General features: G+C 39.2%; 1 protein-coding gene across 1 annotated transcript in view; it reads right to left on the reverse strand.

Annotated features, from left to right (window-relative positions):
* SOGA3 (SOGA family member 3) overlaps positions 1 to 20,383 on the reverse strand; it is a 61,291-nt gene extending 40,908 nt beyond the window's left edge. Inside the window, exons 1-3 of the mRNA XM_047860445.1 lie at positions 19,289 to 20,383; positions 18,605 to 18,829; positions 16,420 to 16,578 (exon numbers count right to left, since the gene is read on the reverse strand). Coding sequence (XP_047716401.1) covers positions 16,420 to 16,578; positions 18,605 to 18,829; positions 19,289 to 20,383 — 1,479 coding nt within the window. The remainder of the gene's footprint in view (positions 1 to 16,419; positions 16,579 to 18,604; positions 18,830 to 19,288) is intronic.
* Positions 20,384 to 26,765: the final 6,382 nt, after the last annotated feature.

The raw sequence follows: 26,765 nt of genomic DNA on the forward strand, positions 1-26,765 counted from the left end.
AGAGTATGTTTTAAAAAGCTTCATCCGAAGCCAGACATAATAGACATATATTGTAAGATTCCATTTATATGAAATGACTAGAAAAAGCAAATCAATAGATACAGGAAAAAACTGAACCCAAGCTCTTAAAATCAAATAATACATCCATGGAGTGTGTTTTGTGTTTATGTGTAGGTTCACATTCATAGAGCAAACGAGTATGAGTATGTGTGCATGTCCATGTGCATATGTGAATATATGTATATATGTGTTGGAACATACATGTGTATATACGTATGTGTTTTAGGTCCTGGAAGGAATTCCAGCATATCTTAAACACTGCTCAGTGGATTATAAAACACAGGGACAAACAGAATCTCTGCAACTTCTATCTATATACCATACAATTTGAAACCTATTATAGACATCACTAGAGAACACATACTCATTGAAATGTTACAATCTGCTTTTACTTCATATTAAGAGGTACTGTAATATCCTTTGGAACTGTATTGTATTTGACCAAATTAGTTCATTTTAAAGTAATTTTGGAATAAATGGACAATCACTAGATTCCTGAAATTTGAATTTGAACAAAAACAAGGACCATACTCTAGGCTAAGTAAATCTACTTAGTCCCTGGATACAATCCTAAAGGATATACACATGTGGACATGCATCTTTTTTAGACATGAGAACAACTTAACAGCTACACACACAGTAGTGCCTTTATAAATAATAAATAAGTACCTTCCTAGGGGGAATACACGCATGAATATAAGAGCATGAGATGTAAATGGAATAAAAATAAAATATTCCATATATTAAGGAAGTTATGGATAGGAATCACAGATGAACCAGATTCATTTCTTAAGGTATTATTTTTTAACTTTCTTTTTTCTCATGTTTATTTCTTTAGTTTTGAGAGAGAGAGACAGCACAAGTTGGGGAGGGGCAGAGAGAGAGAGGGAGACACAGAATCCAAAGCAGGCTCCAGGCTCTGAGCTGTCAGCACAGAGCCCAATGCGGGGCTTGAACCCACGAACTGTGAGATCATGATCTGAGCCACAGGCGGATGCTTAACAGACTAAGTGACCCCTCAGGTATTATTTTTTAAAGAAAACTTACCATTTACATTGCTGGTCAATTAGAAAGAATTTAGGGTGAATATAAGGGTGCCTGGGTGGCTCAGTTGGTTAAGTGGCTGACTTTGGCTCAGTTCATGATCTTGGGGTTCATGGGTTCAAACCCATGGGTTTGAGCCCCACATCGTGCTATCTGCTGTCAGCATGGGGCCTACTTCAGACCCTCCTCTTCCCTCTCTCTCTCTCTCTCTCTCTCAAAAATAAATACAACAATAAAAAAAAGAATTTTGGCCAAATATAACACAAATTTGTCACTTTCTCTCTACTAAGATATACTTGAACACAAAGATAAAAATATAGATGCAGTAACACTGGTAACTGAGGTTAACAGTCAAGCATTTTCCAGAATCTGAGAAAAATTTCCTTCAACAGTAGCATCAGTGGAATTCAACAAAGAAACATAATGTATCTATGTGTAATCTTTACTGTCTGAAACAGAACTGGAAATGCAGACCAATCAAAACCAAACATCCCTGTTTCTTAAAAGGTTAAACACAAGTTTGCCATATGACTCAGCAATTCCACTTTCAGGTATATACCCAAGAGGAATGAAACTTGTATTCACATAAGGATTTACACAAGAATATTCTACAAGCATTATTCATAATAGCTCAACCCAAATGTGCACCTACTGGTGAGTGGATAAATAAAATATGGTGTCCATACAATACAATACTATTCAGCCAATTTTTAAAAAAAGGAATGGTACATCTGGGTGGCTCAGTCAGTTAAGCGTCTGACTCTTGGTTTCTGCTCAGGTCATGATCTCACAGTTTTGAGTTCGAGCCCCGCATCAGGCTCTGTGCTGATAGTGCGGAGGCTGCTTGTGATTTTCTGTCTCCCTCTCCCTCTGCCCTTACCTTTCTCTCTGTCTCACACCCTCTGTCTCTCCCTCAAAGTAAGTAAATAAACTTTAAAAAGTAAAGAGGAATGAACTACTGATACATGATATGACATGGATGAATCTCAAAAACATTAAGTGAAGTGAAAGCCAGATGTAATAGGCATATATTGTATGATTCCATTTATATGAAATGTCTAGAAAGGGCAAATCAATAGATACAGGAAGCAGATTCATGGTTGTCTGGAGTCGCAAGAGGGAGAGAAGGATGGGGTTTAACAGTAAGTGGGTATGAGAGATATTATGAGGTAATGAAAATGTTCTAAAACTAATTTATTGTAGTAATTGCATGCCTTGGAAAATTTACTTAAAGATCACTGAATTGCATAGTTGGAATGGTTTGATTATATGACATGTAAAAAACATGATTATATGACATGTAACAAACATGCCTCAAAAAAGTTATTAAAAAACAGACAACTAGCCAGCCAGCACTTCTATATCCCAACCCTACTTGCCCCAGCACATGCATAGATATTGCATAGGTACTGCTTTATCATGTATCTGGAGAAAGAGCTCGGCTCATTTGCAATCAGCAGCTCTCAGGCTGTTAAAACTGCAATACTCCAATACTCTAGCAGGGAAAGAGCTAGATGATTAATTGGGCAATGAATCATTAGATATATTTTTTTCTTTTTTTAAAAAAAATAATGTTTATTTTTTTTTGAGAGAGAGAGACAGAGTGCAAGTGGGGGAGATGAAGAGAGACAGGGAGACACAGAACCTGAAGCAGGCTCCAGGCTCCAAGCTGTCAGCACAGAGCCCAACTCGGGGCTCGAACTCATGGACCAAGAGGTCATGACCTGAGCTGAGGTCAGCCGCCCAACCAACTGAGCCACCCAGGTGCCCCAGATATATTCTTTTCCTACTCAGGGCTTCACGGGTAGAAACACAGGCAGAAAAGCCTTGGGAACACCCAAATTGGGGTTTGTTATTTTTCACATACTAAAGGTAAGAAAAGAACAACTACAAGATGCTTCAAATTTTTCTAAGATTCAAATTTTCCTCATAACATGCCTGAGCGCTACAGTAGTAGAATTTCTCATATTCCTTCAGAAAAGGCCAGAACTAGATAGATGTCTACCAGCCATCGGACGTTGGGTTTAGGGCTGTGCATATCAAGTTGTGCTATAGCTCTGGGTCTGAAAGCGAGCAGTGAGAGGAACGAAGCAAAAATTGCACAGTGAGTATTTGGAGCCAACGCTGAATTTACAAAGAAAGTTTGACATTCAACGATATTTTCTAAAAGGAAAAAGAAGTGGACAAGGAGATAAAAGTGCATTGGACAAAGGCATTTCAGTGGAGAAAGGATCTTTCAACAAACGGTGCTGGGGCGATTGGAGATCCGCATGCAAAAAGATGAATTCAGATGCCTAACTCACACCATACACAAGAGTTAACTCAAAATGGATCATAGGCCTGAATGTAATAGCCAAAAGTAGTAAAACTCTTAGAAAAACAGTAGTCATTTTCCTGCAGGTTAGACAGAGATTTCTTAGATATAACATGAAAAGCATAAGTGATATAAGAAAAACATTCATAAGTTGGACTTCATCAAAATAAAAACCTTTTGCACTGCAGATGGCATCATAAAGAAAGTGAAAAGACAAGCGACACAGAAAACACTGCAAATCACACATCTGATAAAAGACTTGTATCCAGAATATATGAAGTTTATATTAAAACTCAAGAATAAGTAGACAAACAATCCAACTAAAATGAACCAAAAATTGAATGGATATTACACAAAAGATGATACATGAATGGAACATAAGCACAGGAAAAGATGTTCAACATTATTAGAGAAACACAAATTTAAGCCAATGACATGCCACGTAAATAAACCTCAAAGGAAGAGCTGTAATAAAAAAGATAGACAATAAGAGTTGGCCAGGGTGTTGACAAATTGAACCCTCCTCCTTTGCTAGTAAGAATGTAAAATGATGCAGCCACTTTGGAAAACAGTTTGGCAGTTTCTTTAAAAAGTTAAGCGTAACTGCATCGTATGACCCATAAATTCTCTTAGATACCTACCTAAGAGAAACCAAAACACAGGTCCACACAAAAACTTTTATGTGAATGTTCACAGTAGCATTATTCATAAAAATGGGGGGAAAAAACTAATGTCCAACGACTGATGAATGGATAAACAAAATGTGGTGTATGTATACATGTATATTCAAATATTATTTGGAAATAAAAAAGGAATCAAGTACTGATATACATTACAAGGTATGTGTAAACCTAAAAAACATTAGACTAAGTGAAAGAAGCCAGATGCAAAAGGCCAAAACTTGTATGATTACAGTTGTATGAAATATTCAGAGAATACAAGGCTATAGATTTAGAAAACAGATTAGTGCTTGATTGCGGTTAGGAGTGAGAACAGGAGGTGACTGCAAGTGAGCACTATAGATCTTTTTGGGAGCAATAGAAATGTTCTAAAATTGTATTATGGAGATGGTTCCACAACCCTGCACATTTGCTAAAAAGCATTAAATTCTATACCTAAAATTAATTTATGGTATGTAAATTACATTTCAATAAAGCTGTATACAATAAAATATATTGGGGAAGGTAAGAGAAAGGTATTCAGTTAAAGAGAAAGGGGGGAAAAACCCAAAAAGTATATGTCTAAAAACTACTCTGGAAAACAGAAGATAGCTTTAGGAATATTGTATCCTTAATAAGATAATGAACATGGCCTCTATAAACTAAAAGTAGAAGACGATAGGGGAGATTAAGATCTGAAAAATAGGAAGGTGTTGGGAATAAGAAACCTCACAGAGAACACTCAGCTTCAATGCAAGAATCAAATTTTTCACTGGAGTCTTCAAACAGCACGACTGACATACCAGAAAATAAACTCCCTGATACTGAGAAAAAACTTGAGAAATTGTCCAAGGACACAGGTTAAAAGGACAAAAAGAAGGTGAATGGATGAGAAGATAGTCATAAGGGGCACAAAGTGAAGAAAATGTGAAGGAGAGAAAATAGAGTATGTGTGATTGACAAGCCTATACTACACGAACGCTCCTCTGAGATAATTAATAAATGTTAATTTTCAGATTAAAGAGTCCACAAAGACCATCACCTAGATATGTCCCGGCAATAATTTTGAACTGGTTATTCTCCTTAGCTATCCAGACTCATTCTTGCCCCTTCTCTGTCCTGCTCTGTGCTTCAGGAGGCTGCCCTCTGCATATATTTCTGCCCAGGCTCTCTTCCCTGCCACATGCCTTCTGGTTGAGTTTGGCCAATAGAAGGCACTGGCAGAAATGCTGAGCAATGAGGGTAGGAGGAGAGATAGTTCACAGTATCTCTCCTCACTCCCTCACTTTGTCAACACCATATCTTGCTGAGAACCCTCCAGAGGACAACTCCCACCGGGTAGCCCCTCCTCCACAGTTCCAGCTTACGCCAGCCCCTGTAACATCATTTCCTTGGCAGCATTTTTATATCTAGAGGTGGTGATGGTTTCTATGTGTTGCCAGTCTTCTCTGAATGCCTCACCAGCCCAAATTAAGAGCATGTTCCCTTAATCCTGCCCACACCACTGTGAGTAATCTTATTTACATGATCCATCTACTGGAGGATCCTGATTGATAGAAAGGGTAAAGACAAAATATCCATAAATATGTAGAGAGGAAACAATCTGACCCACAAAGGAATCAAAGTCAGACTAGTCTCATATTTCTTCACTCTAAAACAAATGCCAGAAGATAATGGAGCAGAGTATATGATGTGAAAAGAAAAAATTTTGACTCAGTAATGCCATCTTGTCATTCCTGTGTGAGGTCAAAAGTACAAAGGCTCTTTTCAAAAGTACAAAAACTCAGAAAAAGTATAACCTCTACAAACTTTTCCTGTTTAAGAAAAAAAAAGTCAAGATCATTACCTAATCAACTAAAGATTATTTAAAACTGAGGTTTCAGAAATTTAGTTGTAGTTTAAAATCATTGATAGTTAAGTATTGAAACTGAATGTATATTGTTTGAATTACATATGAAGCAAAAGACATTCTTTAAATTCAAACTATATACTGTAACAATAAATAATAGTAACAATCTTATCTTATAATCCTATGTTAACAAAGATCAGACAGTAATCCAAGGGGTTGGGCTAACTGAAGTAACTCTTAATTCCTTATTTTATTCTTGATTTTAGTAGTTGAGAAAATTGAGAATCATACATGTATTACCAAAAAAAAAAAACCTCAAAAAACCCTTAGGGTTAATACTAGTGGAAGTAATAACAGAATAACTACCTTCCAAATCATTGTAGAACATAATTATTCTATTTTAAATGTAGCCATGTCTCTGAAGAAATGAACCTGAAAGCTGTATTTTATCCTTGAAAAACAATACTTTACATAAAACAGATCCTCTTGAATACACACAGGTGGCTACCATTTGATAAAGTTCAATGAAAATCTTTCTTCTATATGCGAGGGCGTGGTGGATACAACCACATACCAACATATTAGCCACTCATTATGCACTTGAATACAATAATCAATTGGGCTGTCTAGTTATTTCTGCTATTATTCAAGGTTGCTGGCCAATGTAATGGTAAGAACGCTTACTTTGTGAAGGAAAGAAAAAATAGTGTAGTTAATTTTATTAACCACTTACCACCATGATTAATTGGCTAGACAAATTGGAAATAACTGAGCTAGCCAGCAGATGAATATAGAATACTTTGAATTTTTAATTTTAAGCAGTTCTGAGTTGAATCACGCTGAATATAAATGACCCCATTAAGTGAAATACATAAGCATAAAATGGAAAATGTCAGGAGAGAAGCTAAATGACCTCTTTAAATGTCATCTTCAAATGCCATTTACCATCTGGATAAAGATCAGTTTAACTGACCCTGAAATGTAAAAATGGAATTAGAATGGAGACATCAAATAAGTGATTGTATTTCCATTAAAATGCAATGAAGTCTAAAATCTTCAAGATATAACTGAATTTTCAATTTGGAAAATACTTCCTAATATACAGCGAAATTGCATGGTATATTTACTCCAATGTAACACAAGTATTGGAAAACAAAGGAACCGAGTAAATTCTAATTTAAGAGCTAAAGATGAGTTCCCCTGACAGCAATCATATCTTCCTAAACACCTCTTCTCTTGGCCAAGCATTTACAGTTTTTGTATCTATAGCAGTCTTTGTGTGTGAATTAAATAGAAATACAGTTCTTAAATTCAGAGAGCATAGAATTTAGCTGTGGAGTCACTAAAACACACAAAGCAATCTAAAGTATCTTGAACCTGAATACAATAGCCCTCCTCTCTCTGCTAAGATGTTTCTCTGTAAGAAAAATATTTATAGAGCAGCAAAGGTAGGAGAGGCATTTATCCAGACAAATCAGTGGTCAGTCCCATTGGCGAGTGCCGGGGCAGACAGTGTAACTGCATTGTTTGCACCTCCCTTGAGACCTCTGCAAATGTAAGGTCCTGGATGGTGAAGCAGTAAGGACTAAGGACATGTCTTGTGGAAGACAGAACAGGATGCATAGAAGTTAGAATGGCTCTACAGTGAAGTGACCTATAAAGAGGAACTTCACGGTCATACACATTCATGGGGAAAGAGAAAGGAAAAGTGTTTCTAAGCCCATTGTAAAAGAATTAGACTCCTGGGTAAATCCAAAATTTCACTCTCATGGATTTAAACATTCTCTCTCAGAGTTAAGTTTTAATCAGCTCATCTAGAACTATGTGATAACAAGAACATCTGACGTCCACACGACCTTACGGTTTATAAAGCATGCCACACATATTATCTTCTGTTGTCCTTGTGAATGGGTTGCCTAGGGAAAACATTTATTTTCCTTTAAGAGGTGGTTAAATTGAGAATCAGCTATTAAGTGACTTATCTGAAATAACACACGTATTAAGTCTATAAAAATAAGAGACAGCATCAACAGACCTGGAAACACATTTTTTAGACCTATGGTCCCAGTTTCTTTGTTCTCTCCAAAGACTTCCTTTCTTTCGGATAAAATAGAGTTTCCCTTTAGATACCTTGGAAGTCCTTGCTCCGTGCATTTTCTAAATGTGTGCTAGAGATTCAGGACTTGGAGATTCTAGGAGAATCGAGGTCTCTAAAGAAGGCATGTCATTTGTGGGTCAGGAAGATAGAAGTGGCTATGCGGAGGGGACTCTGAGTCCCAATAGTGCAGTTGTGCAGCACTGGCCGATGGAGACCATGGGCTTGGAGGCAGGGGGATCAGTATGGACCGTGCCAGCTTACTAGTGCCATTAGCCTTGTTGAGCTTTGAGTGTTTATCTCTAAAATGAAACTGTTAGCAACATAACTATACCTACAATATCTGGCACAGTGATTGGCACTCATCAATGGTAGCGGCGGCCCTGGGGTAATTTTCCTTAGTTCTCCAGTCAAATTAACTGCTAAATTGACTATCCCAACACTGAAGATTTAAAGCAAATAGTTTGGGAATGACAACACCTGCAGCCTTCTCTTACTCTCTAAAGCGGCATTTCATATTTTCGCACCAAAGGATACAGAAGTCAGATGCAGAGCTGAGGTCTAGGGTGTCAGAGTTGTCCTGTCATTTTTGAGCCCCTGTACTCATTCCCCATCCTGAGAAGCCTATAAGACCTTGTTTTAGGGAAGACTTGTTGTTTCTGGGGAATTACTGGGGTTTGGGAGAAGCATGGTAGAGGACTAGAAGTTTCCAAGAGATACCAGTATCAAGAGATCTCTAGTTCTGGAAGCAGAGTGAGGCTGGAGCTCCTTTGTAGCGTGTTTGTATTATACTAAGCCCCACAAAAAAAGCCTTGTTTCTGAGCCATAGTTCTTGTTCTCTCCACAAAACACCTCTCCTAACTACATTCTCTCATTCAAAATTATTTAGCGCTTATCAACTTTGTGTCAACAATTTCTGGTTGTTGTGGACACTATGATGAGTAAGACAAGATTCGGTTCTTACTCCCAAGGGATTTGCAGTCTAGAGTGGGAAAAAGATATATAAAAATTAAATATGGAATAACAGTTGTTATAGTATTACAGAAGAATGTGGTCTGATTACATGCCAGGTACTGAAGTGGATGTTGAGGGTGCCACAGTGAACAAAACAGGTGTTGGTCTCATCTACTTATAAGAGTTTCCCCTTCTGAGATCACAAACATCAAAGTATTCGGTACAGTAATGCATATGTGTAAATATTGTCAAAGTACACCTTCTATAAGTAATTAACTTCAGGTAGAGACTACCCTCATAGTTACACTGTTATCTTGTTATACGTAATATATATACACACTCAATAAATGTTTGCTAAGTTAAAGTCACATCAAAGGTTTGCTGAGACAGACAGCAGACGCTATTTTCTCCACCACTAGAAGCACAGCCCTTATCAGGCAGCCAAGGTTGCGGGGAGTGGTAGGGAATAGTGTTAACCACAGTCCCCAAAACTATAGGCATCACGGGAACCAGTTAGGTCACAGCTACACCCATCAGAGTCCCGTAAGGAAAAGACTAGGTTGTTTAATGGGGATCCATTCTACATGAGGGTTTTTTCTGTCACACACATACAAAGGCCTAACGATCTCAAAGAGTTTTTTATTATGTTTTTGGAAACATAAAGACTTTCACCTTCAGAAAAATCATATTATTTCAATAATAGCAAAATAAAAACGTTTGGATGTTTCACTGATGACAGTACTCATTTAGTACAAAGTCTGTGTAATCAACACCCTGATATCTGTATTTTTGTATCCTCTGTGGTGTCTGTAGGCCATACTACAGTGGGTAATACGTTACTATTCAATAAATATCTGTTGGTTGAATAAATGAAAGAAAATAATTATAGTAATAAAATAATAGTAGTGAAACAGACCGGCATACCTGGCCATAAATAAAACTTACGGGGAGAACAGAGATGAGTAAATGACAAATCAGAAAATGACATTTTCACAGGAGCCTTTGAGAGTATTTAGTTTAACTTCAACATTTATGAAAAAAGAAACCGAAGCCTATAAATTTCAAGATATTTGCTCAAAGTCACAGTGTATGGGAAGTGGGCTTCAAAGTCAGTTTCTAGACTTCATGACATATGTGTTTTCTAACAAGCCACACTCAAATTCACAGCTAATGACAAGATGTCTAAATTTTATTTTCTGCAAAACTATAATTCTTAGTTTATTGATTCTATAAATGAAAATTGACAGTTGTTATGAAGGCTCAGCCATCCACTGGTTGTCCTGTGAGGTCTGTTTACGATTAATTTTGTTCATGATTGCTCTGAAGACCTGCTATGAAACTTGGTATTGCCTCCATATCCAGTCACAGTTAGGAAAGAGTTACTTTCAATATCTCTCTCCCTGCCTTGATTGCTCTTAAACTCAGAGCTGTTTCCCAGCAATGCATACCTCTTGGAGTGTTTCCTCATCTTCCCAGAATTCTTACTTGACCAAAATTTTAAACCCTGATTGCAACAGTTATGATTTTTTTGAGAACCATTTCAAATTCCTTTTTAAGGTAGGTGGGAGAAAGAAGTCAGAGAGGTGAACAACTCTTTAATACCTGTGTAGGTAAAGTAGCCCCATGGAGATATTTAAACATACATAAGCTGCTCATCTCTTACATGCAGATCACTCAAAGTCCAGCCTAGAGCCCCAGGACCCCTGTTAAACTGGCAGAGTCCACGGCTGGAGACTTAGCTCTCATCAATATGGTTTATCAGCAAATGCAACAAACATTTCAACATGCATTTATTGAACATTTTCTGTGAAGCCATGCCATTGCAAACATTGAACTTAGTAAATATTTGAAATGGGAACCTAATATGTAACCAAAAGGAGATGCCTAATTAGGTAAGACTTATATTCATACAGTGCCCTACTGTTTTAAGAATGTGAAGTGCAAAATTCCAGCCAACACACAAACTGGCTGTAGGAAGAACGTTTACTTTCCAAGCTTTGAAACCCTTGTGCTCTTGACATAAATATACAGAAATTTGAAGTTTACAATAAAAGTTCTGTATGTCTCACAAAATACTCCACCAACATTGATTTTCTTATCTGTGTATACTACTTTGCTTTTGCTGGGAGCCTGGCATCTGGGTGAGAGAAAAGAGCTATTTACACAGGACCAAGTCCTGGGAATCACTTCACTGTGCATACAGCTGCATATGCAATTTCATGAAAAAAAAAATCCAACGGAGTTTATGAGTCCTAAATAAATACGACTTTGAAAATACAGTCACGACATACAGTAACCTGGAAAATGAACTTTCCTCTGTTTACCTGGCATATTATTTTTTGCTTTTAATTTAGTCTGTATTATTCATTCCTGTGTTATTCAACAAACTACCACCTCTGAAAAGATGTGACTAAAGTAATAGTGTTTAATTGATACATTTAAAAATATTTATGGTAATTTCATTTAAAAAGGTCAATGACTGTTCTTCTATTTTTCAAATTATAACTCACAGAACCAGGGGAAAAATATTTGAATGCCAAAGAAATTCCCCCTTAAAGGGCTGCGTCTTTGCTGATTTGTCACCCAGCTTTTTTTTTTTTTTTTTTGCACTTTATAACTTAGATAAACATGCCCTATCAAAACCAAGTAAAGTTATACTCAATTCATTATTTTATATAAGAAAATAAATAGGCAATGGTAAATGTGCAAGACAAGCATTTGTTTATTAAAGTGTTCTGTCCATAAAGAGAGTCTGAGCAGACATATTCTTTTCAAAAAGAGAGAGAGAGAGAGAGAGAGGCTACTGTTGAAATTTATGGTACCAATTATTTTTGTGTTCTAGAATGAGAGTTCATTGTAATAGATAGGATATATTAACCAAGTACACAGAAAATAAATGTCCCAAGATAGATAGTGCTATTGCAGTAGGCAAGTTAAGAGCCCTCTAGAGCAAAGACCAGGAAAAGTTAAGAAGATTACTTTAAGACTTGCATGAGGTTAAGGGACAAAACATTACAAAGAGTATAGATTCTTAAAGTAAAAAGATCAAATAAACATTTGTCATCATTATCACAGTTAGTCTTTCTTCCTTTCCATCTTCAAAGGTCTCTACTGGTTATTTTTTTCCCTCAAATGTCTGTCATCAATGCTTTTCCAAGTGTCAGATCTTAAAGGTGACGTGAGAAGACCCCTCCCTTCTGAAGAGAACAGTGTTTCAAAGCTCTCAAAGCAAAGTTTCTTCCTACAGCAGAAGGACTTCATGAAGGACAGTGACCTCCCATTAACTGTAGCAGAGACCCATGCCACACAGAGCTTTCTCCATATCCTTCCTCACTTTATGCTATTTGTACATTAACCTGTCCAGGAATTCAAACTGCAAGCTATTCATAATTTCCATGAAAAAACTTTTGCAAAAACCAGTCTCTGAGTGTTTGTGATGCTGAAAGACCATCATTTTTGCCAGGTTATATAAAAGAAAGGCATTTTTCTACTGCAAGAAAGCATAGAGCTAGTAGCAATCAATGTTTTGTAATCGGATGAAAATACCATTAAGATTCTAAGGCAGCATCCTAAGAGGTCCCTCTTGTTTGCAGTTGGCAGACAACCAACTGTTTCAATACAAGCAATGAGTTGCAGTAGACTCAACTAATTATGTCTATCCTGCCTCTACACAACTCTTCTTACCCCCCAGTGCCTACTCCGTACTCTCAGAGGAAGAAGATAAGCAGATGGTTGTGAGCAGGTGCACAGGACCTTGTGCAACCACTAGCCTTGAGAGCAATCGGTCAAAACCCTTGAAGCCAATTAAACTCTTAGTAAATGGTTTCCAAACTCCAGCAGATGGCCTATTGGTCCCAGTTGCGCAGTTCAACATCTATATGACTCCATATAAGAAACTAAAAACTGGGAGTTAGAGGATTGCTTCTCTCAAGTATATCCTACTTACCATTTTATAATTTACTCCATAACTTTTGTCTTTTCTTCATAATGCAAAGCTTGGCCTGATTCTATTTTCTTCACTGATTAGAATGCCACAAAGGGATGACAGTTGTGTGTTTAACCCTATCCAAGGACTTGAATATGTTTTCATTTTACAACCAAGGAAGCAGATGATTAACTGAAGCTGTCACAATTATACGAGGCCAAGTTAGGCTTCAAACTCACACCTCCTACCCCACAAAGTGAGCCACTTATTACTGAAACTCAGTTTCAATATTCATCTTCTTGGCAGATAACAAAGTTACCATTACAAACATCCCATTTTAATGAAACATTTTTGATTTCCAAATAAAACTACCTTTTCTATTCCTGACACTTTTCTAGACACTATGAATGTCAACTCAGATAAATGATTACAGAACTTTCCTGCCAGGATACTTTCCATTTTTCCTTTATTACATTTAGAATCCCCCAGATATTTATCTTCCACTCTCTTGTCCTTCCTCTCTATTTCTATGTTTTCCTGACTGCCACCCACCTTCTCAAACTGGGAATGCTAGTTTAGAGCCCATCTTTTTAATAAAAGGTTACTTTAAATGCTGACATCCCGAATATATGTTCCTACATTCCTTATACTTTTCTTGTTGTAGTTTCCAACTAGGGATTGGAGTTTGGCTTTTATAACTCCAAGAGAATGTGAGTTTCCTTTTTGGCATGAACTTATACCCACATTGCTTGGTGCTGTAAGACTGTTTTCCCAAATCAGAGTTAGAGCCCTGAAGGAGGAAATAGTTATAAGGCAAAGCATAGGGAACAGAATCAAGGAAATGTATTTTTATAATGATTTTCCTGAGGACATTCTCAGGTTCCACCCCTTCTCCTTGGTAGCCAGATTATTTTGGCTTTATCTACAATGGAAGTGGTCCCATCTGTCTGGCTAATGGACAGCAGTCTATCGGCATTTCCCCCTTTTCTGGAAACAGAATAAAATCAGAAAGCTCTTATACCATTCTTAAATCCAACTTTCCAGATCTTCACTAAAAAACATTTACATGATATCAAATCACAAAGTATTTCTGTTTTATACTTAGTAATCAAATGAAGTTTGTTCTGACTTGAAGCCTAATGGAACTGACAATGAACTTTCTCTTTGCTTTCCTATAAGAAGAAAGAACTTTCTCTTTCCTTTGTTTAATTGCTATGGTTGAATTGTATCTCCTCAATTCACATGCTGAAGCTGTAACCCTAAGTATATCAGAATGTGACCTTATTTGGAGATAGGGTTTTACAGAAGCAATCAATCTACAATGTACAACCTAAAATTAGGTAGGCCATAATCTACAACGACTGGCGTCCAGAAAAGGGGAAATTTGGACATAGATATAGGGAGAATGCAGTGTGAACATAAAGATGACCATCTACAAGGAGACAGGCCTGGAATAGATCCTTTCCACACAGCCTTCAGAAGGAGTAAACCCTACCTACACCTTGATTTTGGACTTTCAGCTTCCAAAACAGTGAGGAAAACAAATTTCTATTGTTTATACCACACAACGTGTCGTGGTGTTTTTTTACGGTAGCCCTAGCAAACTAACATAGTCACCTACTTCATTTTTTTTTTCCTGCAAATTAAACTTTCATTTTTTGACACACTTCAACTCTACATTATTCTTTAAGAAACATATATTTGTACATATATAATTTCATATTTGATCTCTTAACTTCAGGAAAAAAAATCTGTGCTACTCTTTAAAGATAATGTTCTGGATTTGATGATAAAAGTCATGATAGCTTCAGGAGATGTTGAGAATCATTAAAACAACATTTTACAACTGAATAAACTGAGGCAAGTTAGAAACCTTTTAAAATCGCTCCATTGGTTATTGGTGAAGATAGTCACATGGCTCCCAGCTTCCATATTGGAGCATACAACCATCCTTAGGCATTAACCAAGAATTATATATCATTAAAATAGTTTTTCCCTAATTTGTCATGTTAAAAAATGTTTAAAATCAGGATAATATAACAACAAGTAGAAACTTAGATCACAAAATAGTTTACCCCACTGAAACCATCTTCTACAAATTCCTGACATATTTTATTTAAGTTTATGTCTTTAGAGAGAGAGATGGGGAAGGAAGGGGCAGTGAGAGAGGGAGAGAGAGAATCTCAAGCAGGTTTCTCACTCTCAGCACAGAGTCCGACTCAGGACTCGATCCCACAAACCCGTGAGATCATGGCTTTAGCCAAGATGATCAAGAGTATGTCATTTAACTGACTGAGCCACGCAGGTGTGCCCTTGACCTTAAGCAGACTTGATTATTTTCACTGTTACATGGTAAATATATATTTATACCATTTTGACATAAGCATAGCAATGAAAGGTGCAATATCTCATTTAGTCCATGGAAAGATTCAGATTTTCATTTAAATTCTTCACAGTTAAGCAGAGGAAAATGTCCAGAGGACCACATGTGTATCAGCTAATGCTCAATAATAGCTTCCACAAATGCACTGCATTCTCAGACGGTTTTCAAATAATATTATTTTAATTCAAATTGCTACTAATCACAAAGCTAATTACTTCTTCATAAATCTTTTCTGTGTCTTTTCTCCTCCAATTTATTTCCTTTGATACTAGTTTTGTTCTTTGAGAATATCTAGGAGAAATATGGTAGAAACTTCAAACACCTAATGTGGAAGAGAACTCTTGACTCTTCTATACCAAAGAGAAACAACTAAGATGAACTGGCTAATGTTACAATGAAATAGATTTCAACTCAAAACAAAGAAAACTTTTAAACAGAGATACACTGTGACAGAATTGGATACTGCAAAAGATCTTAAAGGTTAGTCGCAAGAGATGTTTTAAGCATTAGATCATTTGGGGGCTTTGTTATAAAGAGGATTGAAGCAATGATTTGACTCAATTCGATTCAATGGTTTTTTATGGTCTTTTTACCCCAAAAGTCTGTGGTTCTATGAACTCATTAATAATCACAGTACCAGTTCTTCCTCTCAAGTAACACAAGGCTTAGTCCTTCATACTTTTGACATCCTGCATGTCTGGTATAGCTGTGTAACTTCTTTAACACAAATTTGGATGACAGGATGAAACCTCAGTCAGAGCTCATATATTTTACACAAGAGGCAGGCCTGAGGTCAGTTTTCCTTTGCTAATTATTAATTAGTATGAAATCATGTATCTGTTAGCATATTGGGTGAGAACAATGAACTGTTCTATAATCATTAAAAAACAGAATTATTTTAACAGTCATTTTAGTCCTGGGGATTCTTTTGTAAAGAACTACATATATATGGGGGCACCTGGGTGGCTCAGTTGGTTAGGCGTCCCACTCTTGATTTTGGTTCAGGTCATGATCTCATGGATCCTTCCCCCTCCCCTGCTCACATTTTCTCTCTCCCCCTCTCAAAATAAATAAATAAACTTTAAAAAAAAAGCTAAATATATATGTTGCATACCATGAGATAATCAAATACTAACCTCCTTCATTTTTTCCAGTTCATTCTGTAAAGCTTGTTTTGCAATCTCAACTTCTATAAGCTGTTGCCTCAGTTTTTCGTTTTCATCTTCTGTTGTGGTTCGCTTTTCTTCTACATTTTCCAATTCATGATGAAGTCTCACAGATACATCCTTTGCAACCTAAATTGAAGAGTTTTAACAATAAAATATAGTTAAAGACAGTACAATAAGTGAGCTAAACTTATACTCACATTAAAAGTACTAAAAGCCAATACACAAATAGTTTCTATACTATACCAGGCATCTTTCCAGATGCTTTACATATAAGTCATTCACATATATAAATTATTTAACCCTCACAACAATCCCATGAGATAAGTACTATTATTATTCCTATTTCACAGGTGAGGAAAGTGAGTCTCAGAGATGTGAAGTAATACGCTCAAGGTCACACAGCTAACAAGTGGTCAAATAGTCTGGCTCTCCACTCTGTTTCCTCAACCTCTATACTACACCATGGTAATAGATGTTCAATCGTGCTTTATCATGTGTATAGAAATTTCACATATCTCCTCTAATTCTACAACAAAACAAGATGTTTCCATTATCACTCATTTTAAATACTGGAAAACGGGGGTGCCTGGGTGGCTTAGTCAGTTAAGTGTCTGACTTCAGCTCAAGTCATGATCTCGCAGTCCCTGAGTTTGAGCCCCGAGTGGAGGGCTCTGGGCTGACAGCTCAGAGTCTGGAGCCTGCTTTGGATTCTGTGTATTCCTCTCTCTCTGCACCTCCCCTGCTCTTTCTCTCTCTCTCAAAAATGAGTAAACATTAAGGAGTTTTTTTAAAAAACTAGAAAACAAAGTTTTCTAGTGGGAGTGGGACCTGAATTTTAATCCTATAATGTCAGGTGCTTACTTTTAAGGAATATGTCAGTCCTTGAGATTAAGTTTTTGTTCTTGTTTTTTGATAACAGTGTACCTTTTTGCCTTTTGTTTTGAGATTATCTTGGAAATTTAGGGTTTGGAACAAAACCTTATGGTGTAGTATGATGTAGTGGCTCAGGACATAGACTGTGGTTTTATACTGGGTGAGGAGACAGCTTGGCCACCTACTAGCCTATATCCATGGGTAGGGACTGGGCACTTATAACCTCTGTAAAAGGTTCAGCTACTGTATAAGATGATGATAGGATTACTAATCCTAACCTCATGGGTGCTTTTTTTTTTTTTTTTAATCTTGAGCTAACATTTAGATAGATAACTAATGTTAATGTATATAACAATGCTTCCCACCGTGCTTGGGACATAGTGAGCACTCAACAAATGATAGGAAAAGAAAAAGAAAAAACAAAAAGAACTAATACAATGACTTTCATTAAATGTTTTCTCACATCTTTCTTTAAAACATAGGAAAATTGCACTTGATTTTTATATATTGATGAGGTTAACATAATTAAAATTATGTTTGGTGGTCCAAGGTTATGAAGATAACATTGGGTTTGCATTGTCAATGGATCTGCCTACAGTCAAACTGAACTGAACAGACCTCATCTACTTACAAAACTTATTTCAAGGTTAAAATTTCTCCACTGGGGGAAATTCTAAAGGAACAACTTCACATTAAAAAGGAGGTTCTTTCACTTACTGCACTCTTTACTTCTCCAAAAGGGGCGGCAAGTGGGACAAATTTCTTTTCAGGGAGTTAGCAAAGTGGTGAGTACAGAAAGGAAGGAGGTTAGGGAGACTTGCGGAGAGAGACCTTAACTCCGATATCGTCCCAATGCTGTTCCTATTCTGGGCTTTAATTCCTCTCTCCGCAGGAGTCTATATCCCGCTGCTCTCGATTTCACCTGGCCTTTACTTGGAAGACAGCCTCTGGAGGCCAGGTCGACGCCAGAGCCTGCGCTCTGCCACACCCGCGTTTCTGCTGGGGGGGAGGGGAGACGCCCTCTAGCACCGTCTCTGGAAGAGTCGCCGGGACTCCCTAGAAACCTCCCAGAGCTCGCTCTCCGCGAGGCACTCCACACACCCTAGACCCCTCAGACCCACTGGTCTGTTCTTTCCCTTCCCCTGCCCGGAACCTGATACTTTGTGGTCAGCGCTGCGAAACTCCGTGTCTTTGCCAATGACCACTGAAGGCCTTTCATAGCAAAGAGGTCCCCACTTGCTGCCCCTACCCCGCGCCTCCCAGCCCCAGCGCTGCAGACCTTGAGGTCCTGCTCCAGGCTGCGCAACAGCTCCCCGTCGATTTCCCCTGTCTGTGCGTAGCGGAGTCTTTTGCGCTCGGCTTTGCGGAGGCGGTACTGCAGGATCCGGCAGTTTTTGTTGGCTCTCTCCAACTCGTGGCGCATTTCCTGCAGTTGACAGGCATCCTCCTCGAAGAAAGTGTCCCTCATCTCGTCCATCTCGGTCCTCAGCTCATCAATCTCGTTCTGAAGCGGTGACAGGCCGCGGGTCAAAATTAACCTCGCCCCCCGGCACTCGGACATGTAAAGTGTGCACCCCATGCCAACTCCAAATTCTCCGTTTTATTGCCCCCTCTCCATAAGACAGGAGTGACAGAGCTGCATGAAGAAGAAACTATAAAAACGGGCCTTCTTTGGGCCTTCCCCAGCTCTCCTACTCAACCTCTCTCCATGAAAAAGTGGGACAACCCATGATAATTAGAGAAACGAAGGACCAAATTTGGATTTAAATTAAACCTAAGGCTACTGATATTCGGCTGCTTTAAATCTGGAAAAGGCCTAGGAACCCCCTCCTCTCATTTCCTGTTCCCTTCCCTCTTTAAGGCTCCCTAACATGTTAACAGCCTCTCACCCTCGCGAGACACGCCCTAATCCTCCAAAGCCCACACCTCCCCTCCCCCAGCCGGGTTCCCCCACCCTTCTCACCTTGAGAGTCTCGTTTTCCTCTCGGAGCTTCTCCATTTCCTCTTGCATTTCTTCCTGCTCCTGGAGCTGCTGCGGGTGCGGCTGCGACGAAGGAGGCGCCGCCGCCTGCATGCCCCCTCCAGTTGCGCTGCCCTCTGCGCTCTGCTGGGGGCCCTCCGCTGCCGCCGCCATTGGGGAGACGGAAGGGACTGCAAGAGGCTCGCAAATGGCAGGGGCGCCAGAGACCGGGGAGCTGCGGGTGCTGCTGCCGCCGTTCTTAGTGTGCATCTGAGCCGCGGCTGCCGCCGCTGCCGCCCGCTCTTTCTTGAGGTGGAACTGGATGAGCTCAGACTGCAGACATCCTTCCTTCCAGTAGCTCCCTCCGCCACCGCTGCCACCCCCCACAACACCGCTTCCGGAGTTTCTGCTGCCGGGGCCTAGGGTTTTGCCCGCAGAGGAGGATGGTGAAGGGGAGGCCCCCTCCCCGCCGCTGCCGCCCCTCTGCTGAGCTCGTACGCCTTTCCCTCGCCAGCCCCTGGGCGGCGGCGGCGGCGGCTGCGGAGCGCCCCCCTCCCTTTCCCCGGAGCCGCTGCCGGCTCCTCCTCCTTCCCCACCCCCTCCTCCTCCTTCCCCTAGCGGAGGGGGTTCCCCGAGTTTAGCGGACACGGGCTCTAGCTCCCGGGGAGGCTCCTCCGTCGGGCCAGGCCTCCTACCACCCACCGGGGCCAGGGTCGCCGCGGGGGCCGCTTCAGCACCAGCCGCGAGATGGACAGCTCCCGGCACGGCCCCTTTGGGCGCCAGGGGCGCAGCCTTCTCCGCCCCGCCTCCGCCTCCGCGGGCGCTGGCCGGAGGCACCGAGCGGCTCCCGGTCTTGTTGCCTTGCTGCTGCTGCAGCTGCTGCAGTCGAACAGAATTGAGTTTAGTGCCGGTCCCCACGGGGGACCGGGTGGTCGTAGTTGTCTGCCGGACCGAATTGTCCCTTAGTCTAGCAGGTGATTGTGCACGCTGCTGCTTTCTGCTGCTGCCCTCTGGGTGCAGGCGAGCCTCAGTGGCAGAGGTGGCGGCAGAAGCTGTAGCTGTGGCAGGGGCAGCGCCCCCCGTCGGTGGCTGACTCATGGCGGTCTAGGAAGAATCTATCAGATGAGTTTTAGAATGGTCCATCACCAGATCATTCTCATTCTCTTCCCTCCTCAAGTCCTCCAACCTTCCTTTCTAATCTGGGGTAGAAACAAAAGAAGGGAAGCACACAACATGTCTGCATTGTTACAGAGCAAAGGGTGATTTCCCTAGAAAAGAGAAATGCTAGAAAATAATGAGATTTTAAAAGCACTTAATGGAAACCCCGACTTCAGAAATAGGTGCAGAATTGTCAATTCTCATTTTGCCCAGGGAGGCGCCATCTCCATTTAATTCCATCTCAGTAAAATGGTGATGATCTGAAAGCAGCTTAATGTAACATTCTCATGGTTGCAGGTTCTGGCAACGCTGAGATATGGATCAGAAAGGAATTGGTAGGAAGGGAGATTTAGGGGAGAAAAAGGTTAGGGGATAAAGTCAGGCAAAAGCTTCAGAAGGAAAAGGAGGTGTCCACATGTTAATGGTGAATCCCCTTTTTTAACTTTGGATTTCCTCCTTATTCAATCTGTATTTTAAAGCCTAGTTTAGTAGAAAATGTTTTATTTAATTATTATTCTCAATTAGAGGAAAAGGGTCATGATGTAGGCTTCTAGAGAAAATTTTCCGTGGATATGTGGTACTTTTCTCAGACACCTTTAACTCTTCATGTTGTTCTTGGTTAGAGAAATGCACCCATTTTCCTTTAGACTAGAGCTAAAATAAAAGTAATGAATGACTTTAAATCAACTTCAGTTTCAAGAAAGTAATGGCATTGAGAATCACCTATATGGTGTAGTTATTAGTACCCCTAAAGGTATTCTTCTTTAAGCTTTGGCAAATAATTAAAAAATATATATACTTTTGGAAAGGTTCATTGGTGGCTCTGCACAATTTTTTAAATTATAGGTGATGACATCTATATTTATCCAAATTTTATAGTTTTTGTGAGTCATTTTAGTTTTAAGTGTAATTGCTAAATAGAAAATATTTTCATTCTTAAGCATCTTATTACATGTTATATATCATAGATAAAGTTGTACTTTTAAAGTGCCCAGTTCCTTCTATGGAGACAAATTCTGAGACAGAATGACCCTGCACCCCAGAAACCTGGTGCATCCTCACTCATGGTGGTAAGATAAACCCTTATTGTATATATTTTTTACAAGATAAATCCATCACTGGCTTTTAAAATCTGGAAAATAGCAAGCCATTGCTTTATGAGGTTCTTCTTCCTAGTGATCCAACCACCTAGTTAGTCAGTTTGGTGCTTTTTCCTTAGAAATATCGTCTCTCTCTAACACACTGAAAAGAGTATGACTAGGCAGAAAGTTCTGCTTTAAAAAATTCCTCCGATGAGGAGAGGAGATGCTTGCCAGTTACTTTACTAGCATTATTCCTGTTATGGCCTATTTTAAGTATCATAACTTAGTCAACATGCATCAATTCCTCATTTTATGAAGAAATATTACTGGAAGTTTCCTTCTCCACCTGTCTTTCTTTTTCAGGGTCTCCTTCCAATTCAATTTGAAAAATAATAGTGAATAAAGAAGACATTAGGGGGAGAAAAGTTATCCACCAACTTATTTTCTATATGTTCTCTGGAGCCTCATGCTCCTAGAATGTCTGGCCTAGTTCATGGTCATGGGTCACACTAATATGGACCACCTAAACAAGTTATATTGCCAAAGCAACCTTATTTTTGTTTTGTATTAGGCATAATCACTCCGGAGCTGAGAGCCATCAGACAACGTTTAAACTCGGCTCTCAGACAGCTTTAACCCAGGAGAAAGCTCAGGTTCCAGGAACTCGTCTCCCACAATCAAAGGTACCACGCTGTCACGTGGTTCTCACAAAGTGACAAGATGCTGTGCCCCTTCAAGGCTTCCCCTGTGGAAATAGCCGACCACGCAACCCCGGATGAGCACAAACCAAAAATTTTAATCTCAAATTTTATCTGCCCACCGACCCACCCCATCTCTCATCCCCACCCTTTTAGAAATCCAGAAGAACTGCTCACTTCTCAGCAGACGCGATGTTTCGAAGTTGATGCAAATCAACAGCGCTTTCCTTCTGTTCTTCCGGCGACCTCAGGGTTTATTTTTATGCCTTTTAAAGACAAGGAAAGTTTAACTTCGTGGTATTATATGCGACTTTCTGGCTGAGCACGACTTTGGGCTGTCTTGCCTCAGTTCCACACCCAATTCTCCAAACAATGGCGTTAACGTGCAGACTCGGCGGCCCCCAGAGCCGGTTACTTCCCGCGGCCCGTGACTCGGTTGGAGCTGCGGCTCCGAGCAGGCGAACACGAGAGGTACCAAGCCGTGCCAGACGCTCCCCAGGAAGTGCACTGATATTCATGAGCTGACCTCACCGGACTGGGCAGGGGAGAGGGCGGGATTGCAAGGGAGGATAGCTTAGAAGTAACCAAAGAGAGGCTACTTTCAAGAGGAAAGAGAAGAAGGCGGGGACGGGCCGGGGGCGGAGGATGGTAGGGGAGGTGGCAGGAAGACAAAAAGGCCGGAGCCACACCCGAGATGGAAGATCCGTGGCTGCGCTCAAAGTCCGTGCTGCGTTCTCATATCCCGTACTTGGCAGAAGATCCCAAAACCGCTCGAAATCGGATGCACTGGTTTTCTGCAAAGCTTTGTCCTGGACCGATCAATCTTCATCAATTATTTACTTGAGCTCTTTTCTCAGGGAGGCGTATTCGAACAGCCTTCCTGGCGTGACTGACGTCTCCTGATGCAGCTGCAAGGAGCTGGCGGACGGCTGCTGGGAGTTCTCTTTGTTCGCTCACTTCAATTCCGGTAGAGCTCTCCACGCGGTGCACCCTCCCCACCCCAGCCCGGGCGGAGTCATCACACATCGCTTTCCCCAGTAGATAATGGTTGCCAGACCCACCGTCCCACAGACAAAGGGCTCTTGTGATGCCTCGACCAATTTAGTACAAACCGACTAAATATCCCTTTACAGAGATCGTTTACAGACGGGTTTGTCCTCGGTACATTTCCTTCTCTCCTTTATTGAGTTCTAATTTCAACTGTGAATACAAGGCGTAATTGCTAGCATCCATAATCTTTACCGTAGTGCATGTGATTAACGGGAATCATCCAATGTGTTTATAAAATGTGAGATTAAAGGCAATTCATGGGGAAAGGAGGTAATTCAGAATATATGTCTTTACAATGTACACTAATCCATACTGTTCCACAGTAATATTTTTAAAAATCCGAATAGAAATTCTTTTCCTGTTTTTTTTTTTTTGGGGGGGGGATGGTTGGCATGAAGATCTCCCTCCTACCTCAAAGGATTCCATTGTGAACTTGGTGATTCTCATCTTCAAGGAGAATAAAAGTAAACACTGCTTTAGAAAGGGTATTTTTTTGTTTTAAAATTTTCCCATATTCATATGTGATTTTGTAGGTATAAGGAGCTCAAATATGTTGAACTAATAATTTTTTATGCTAACATGAATTTTAGTATAAGACATTTCATTTTCTGAGCGTAACATCTAGCACTAAAAATAAAATAAAAACAATTTAGGAATAGTTTGCATACAAGTAACATAATTACAGCAAAATAAAAAGATGTTCAAGTCCTGGTGATTAGTATCTCCAGCCATCTATAAGACAAATGTAGTATCAGGACAAAAACATTCATGTATTTATCTGCTCTAGAATAGAGAAGTCCTTAGTATATGCTGGGCACTGTCCAAGGTGCTAAGTATGCAAAGATTAAAACAAGAAACGAGGCTCCAGCATATTGAAAGGAATTAGGATAATTTCCATATAATCCTTTGAGTACTTTCTGAAAGTGGAAATGCAGTATCTGTGACATCTATAATGAATAGTTCAGACCTCAACTAGGGTACTAAATATAAAGGGAAAAAAAGCAAAGTAAAATGCAATCACAATTTATTTGGAATTTATAGTAGACAATTTGTCATTATGTACCCAAACTTGAGTTGTAGTTTCCTTAAGAAATACCAAGATCCACAGGTATCATTCAACCAAACTGGATAAATTGGATAAAAATATTTTTTCACATTAATCTTTACAAATAAAATAATATCATTAAAATTTTTTTAATGTTTATTTGTGAGAGAGAGAGATGGAGCATGAGTGGGGAGGGGGCAGAGAAAGAGGGGGACACAGAATCCAAATCTGAGCTGTCAGCACAGAGCCTGACAAAGGGCTTGAACTCATGGACCATGAGATCATGACCTGAGCCGAAGTCGCATGCTTAACTGACTGAGCCACCCAGGCGTCCTGGTGAAGGTAATTATTATCACAATGCATGGCACATGTACTAATCCTAACAAATTATAAGTGATAACTACTATGTGCCTAGCACTGTAAGCTCTCATTAAATGTTAACTATTATTGTTGTTCGTATTTTCAGGATATTATTACATTAGTTTACACAAATTCTCCCATTCTTGAATTTCTTAAGGACACTTGGTTAGTCTTGGGTTATTTTATAATTGTCCATCCAAGGTAATGTAATATTATATGTTAACTATAATTATACTAAAAATTAATTGTAAATGTAGTAAATGTTTTCAAATAATACTCTTGTTTCTCTCATTATCTCTAGCACATAGTTAGTACAGGGGCTGGATTTTTATTCGTAGGCTTCAAGTGACAGAAGAAAGGTGATATTTTCAGATCCATCCTCTGTTTTTAGAAAGTACTTTACCTTGGAGATATGCTATTGTCTTGACCTTTACTGACATATGTATGCAGTCACAAGTCACATTTGTTCTCTGGACTACATTTCAGATAATGATTTATGAATCCTAGACTCCTTGCATTGTAAACATCATGATTCACATTTTTCCTTCTAAACAGATTATCCACCATATTATATATTGTGTTTAGTCTAATTTCTAGTCTACAATTTCTCAAAGTAAATATATGCATGTTGTAACTTAACATTGTGACCAAAAACTAGTAGTTTAATTCATATCTTGGATTCAGGCTGCTTTGTGAATGGCAGAAATTGCTACTCTACAATAATGCTTTAGTTACTCATGCATTTGCTGTTGTGTAAGTTTGCAGTTAGGTATTGCATACTCAAAATTCTGTTGCATTACTTCTATAAATGCTCATGAATATTCACCCTTGGTAATTCAAACCAGTGTCTAGGCACTCATCATAGCCAAAATGCTGTCAGATGTCTGATTTCAACATAGCCGCATTGTCAATCTTAATCTCAGTGGAAAATTTTAAGAAGTCTGCTAGTTATTATGCAAATGCTATACATATTTAAAATCACCATTAAATTTCCCCTAATATCAAAATCACTCATTTTTATAACAATGTCTTAATAACTCTTTACCTCACTCCTAAATCCTTCTTCATCAATAATTAAACTGACCTAATATAAATATAGTAGGCTAATTCTCATTATGCCAAACCAACAAGAATGGCATCCTAAACTACCTTACACTTCATTAGGAAATTTTAGTTCAAGTTTTTCTTTTCTACTTCCTACCTTCCCCCATGCTGTCTAAAAAAAGTATCTAAGTGTCTTCCTCTGCATAGACATAATAGAGAAAAGATTCTACTAATGGCAAATGGATTTGCTCTTTTTTTATGTTATTATATGCTGACTATTTGTTAAATAAGCTGCAAAAGTAATATTTTAACATTTATTTGATCCAGTTATAGAAAAATAAGGAAAATCCCACCTATATTTTATGTTCTAGTATCCAGTTTTTTGTTGTTCTTAAATGTCAGTGAGGTTTTTATTCAATGTCTAGTCACTAACATTTTGGATATTATAATATGCTATGCAAAAATCAGGGCATTCTTTTATCTGATGAGCCTAGATTGCTTTGACTTGATGTATTCTTCATTCAATGGGGTTTTTTTAAATGAGATTATTTATAAGATGTAGATTGGATATAGGGGAAAACATAATGGATACTTCAATAACTTGGGGTTGGATACCAGGCTGGAGCTTTCCACACACTTTGTAAAAAAAATCAAGTTACCATCGACAATAGTATTAAAAAGAGAAGAGAACAGAGTGATCATTGGAACACAGAAAAAAGAATTTTGTGTAGAGCATGCCACTTGAGAACAGTGATTTTCTTTTTCTTCTTCTTTTTCTTTTCTTTTCTTTCTCTTTTTCTTTTTTTTCTTTTCTTTTTCTTTTTTGTTTTTAGAGAGACAGAGCACGAGCTGGGGGGACAGGCAGAGGGAGAGAGAGAATCTTAAGCAGGTTCCACACTCAACATGGAGCCTGACACCACAGGGCCCAATCCCACAACACTAGGATTATGACCAGAGCTGAAATCAAGAGTCGATGCTCAACCAACTGAGCTGCCCAGGTGCTCCTCCCACTGCCCCCCCCCCCTTTTTTAAAGAGGAGAACA

The sequence above is a fragment of the Prionailurus viverrinus genome, chromosome B2 (assembly GCF_022837055.1).
Source record: "Prionailurus viverrinus isolate Anna chromosome B2, UM_Priviv_1.0, whole genome shotgun sequence".
Lineage (NCBI taxonomy): Eukaryota > Metazoa > Chordata > Mammalia > Carnivora > Felidae > Prionailurus > Prionailurus viverrinus.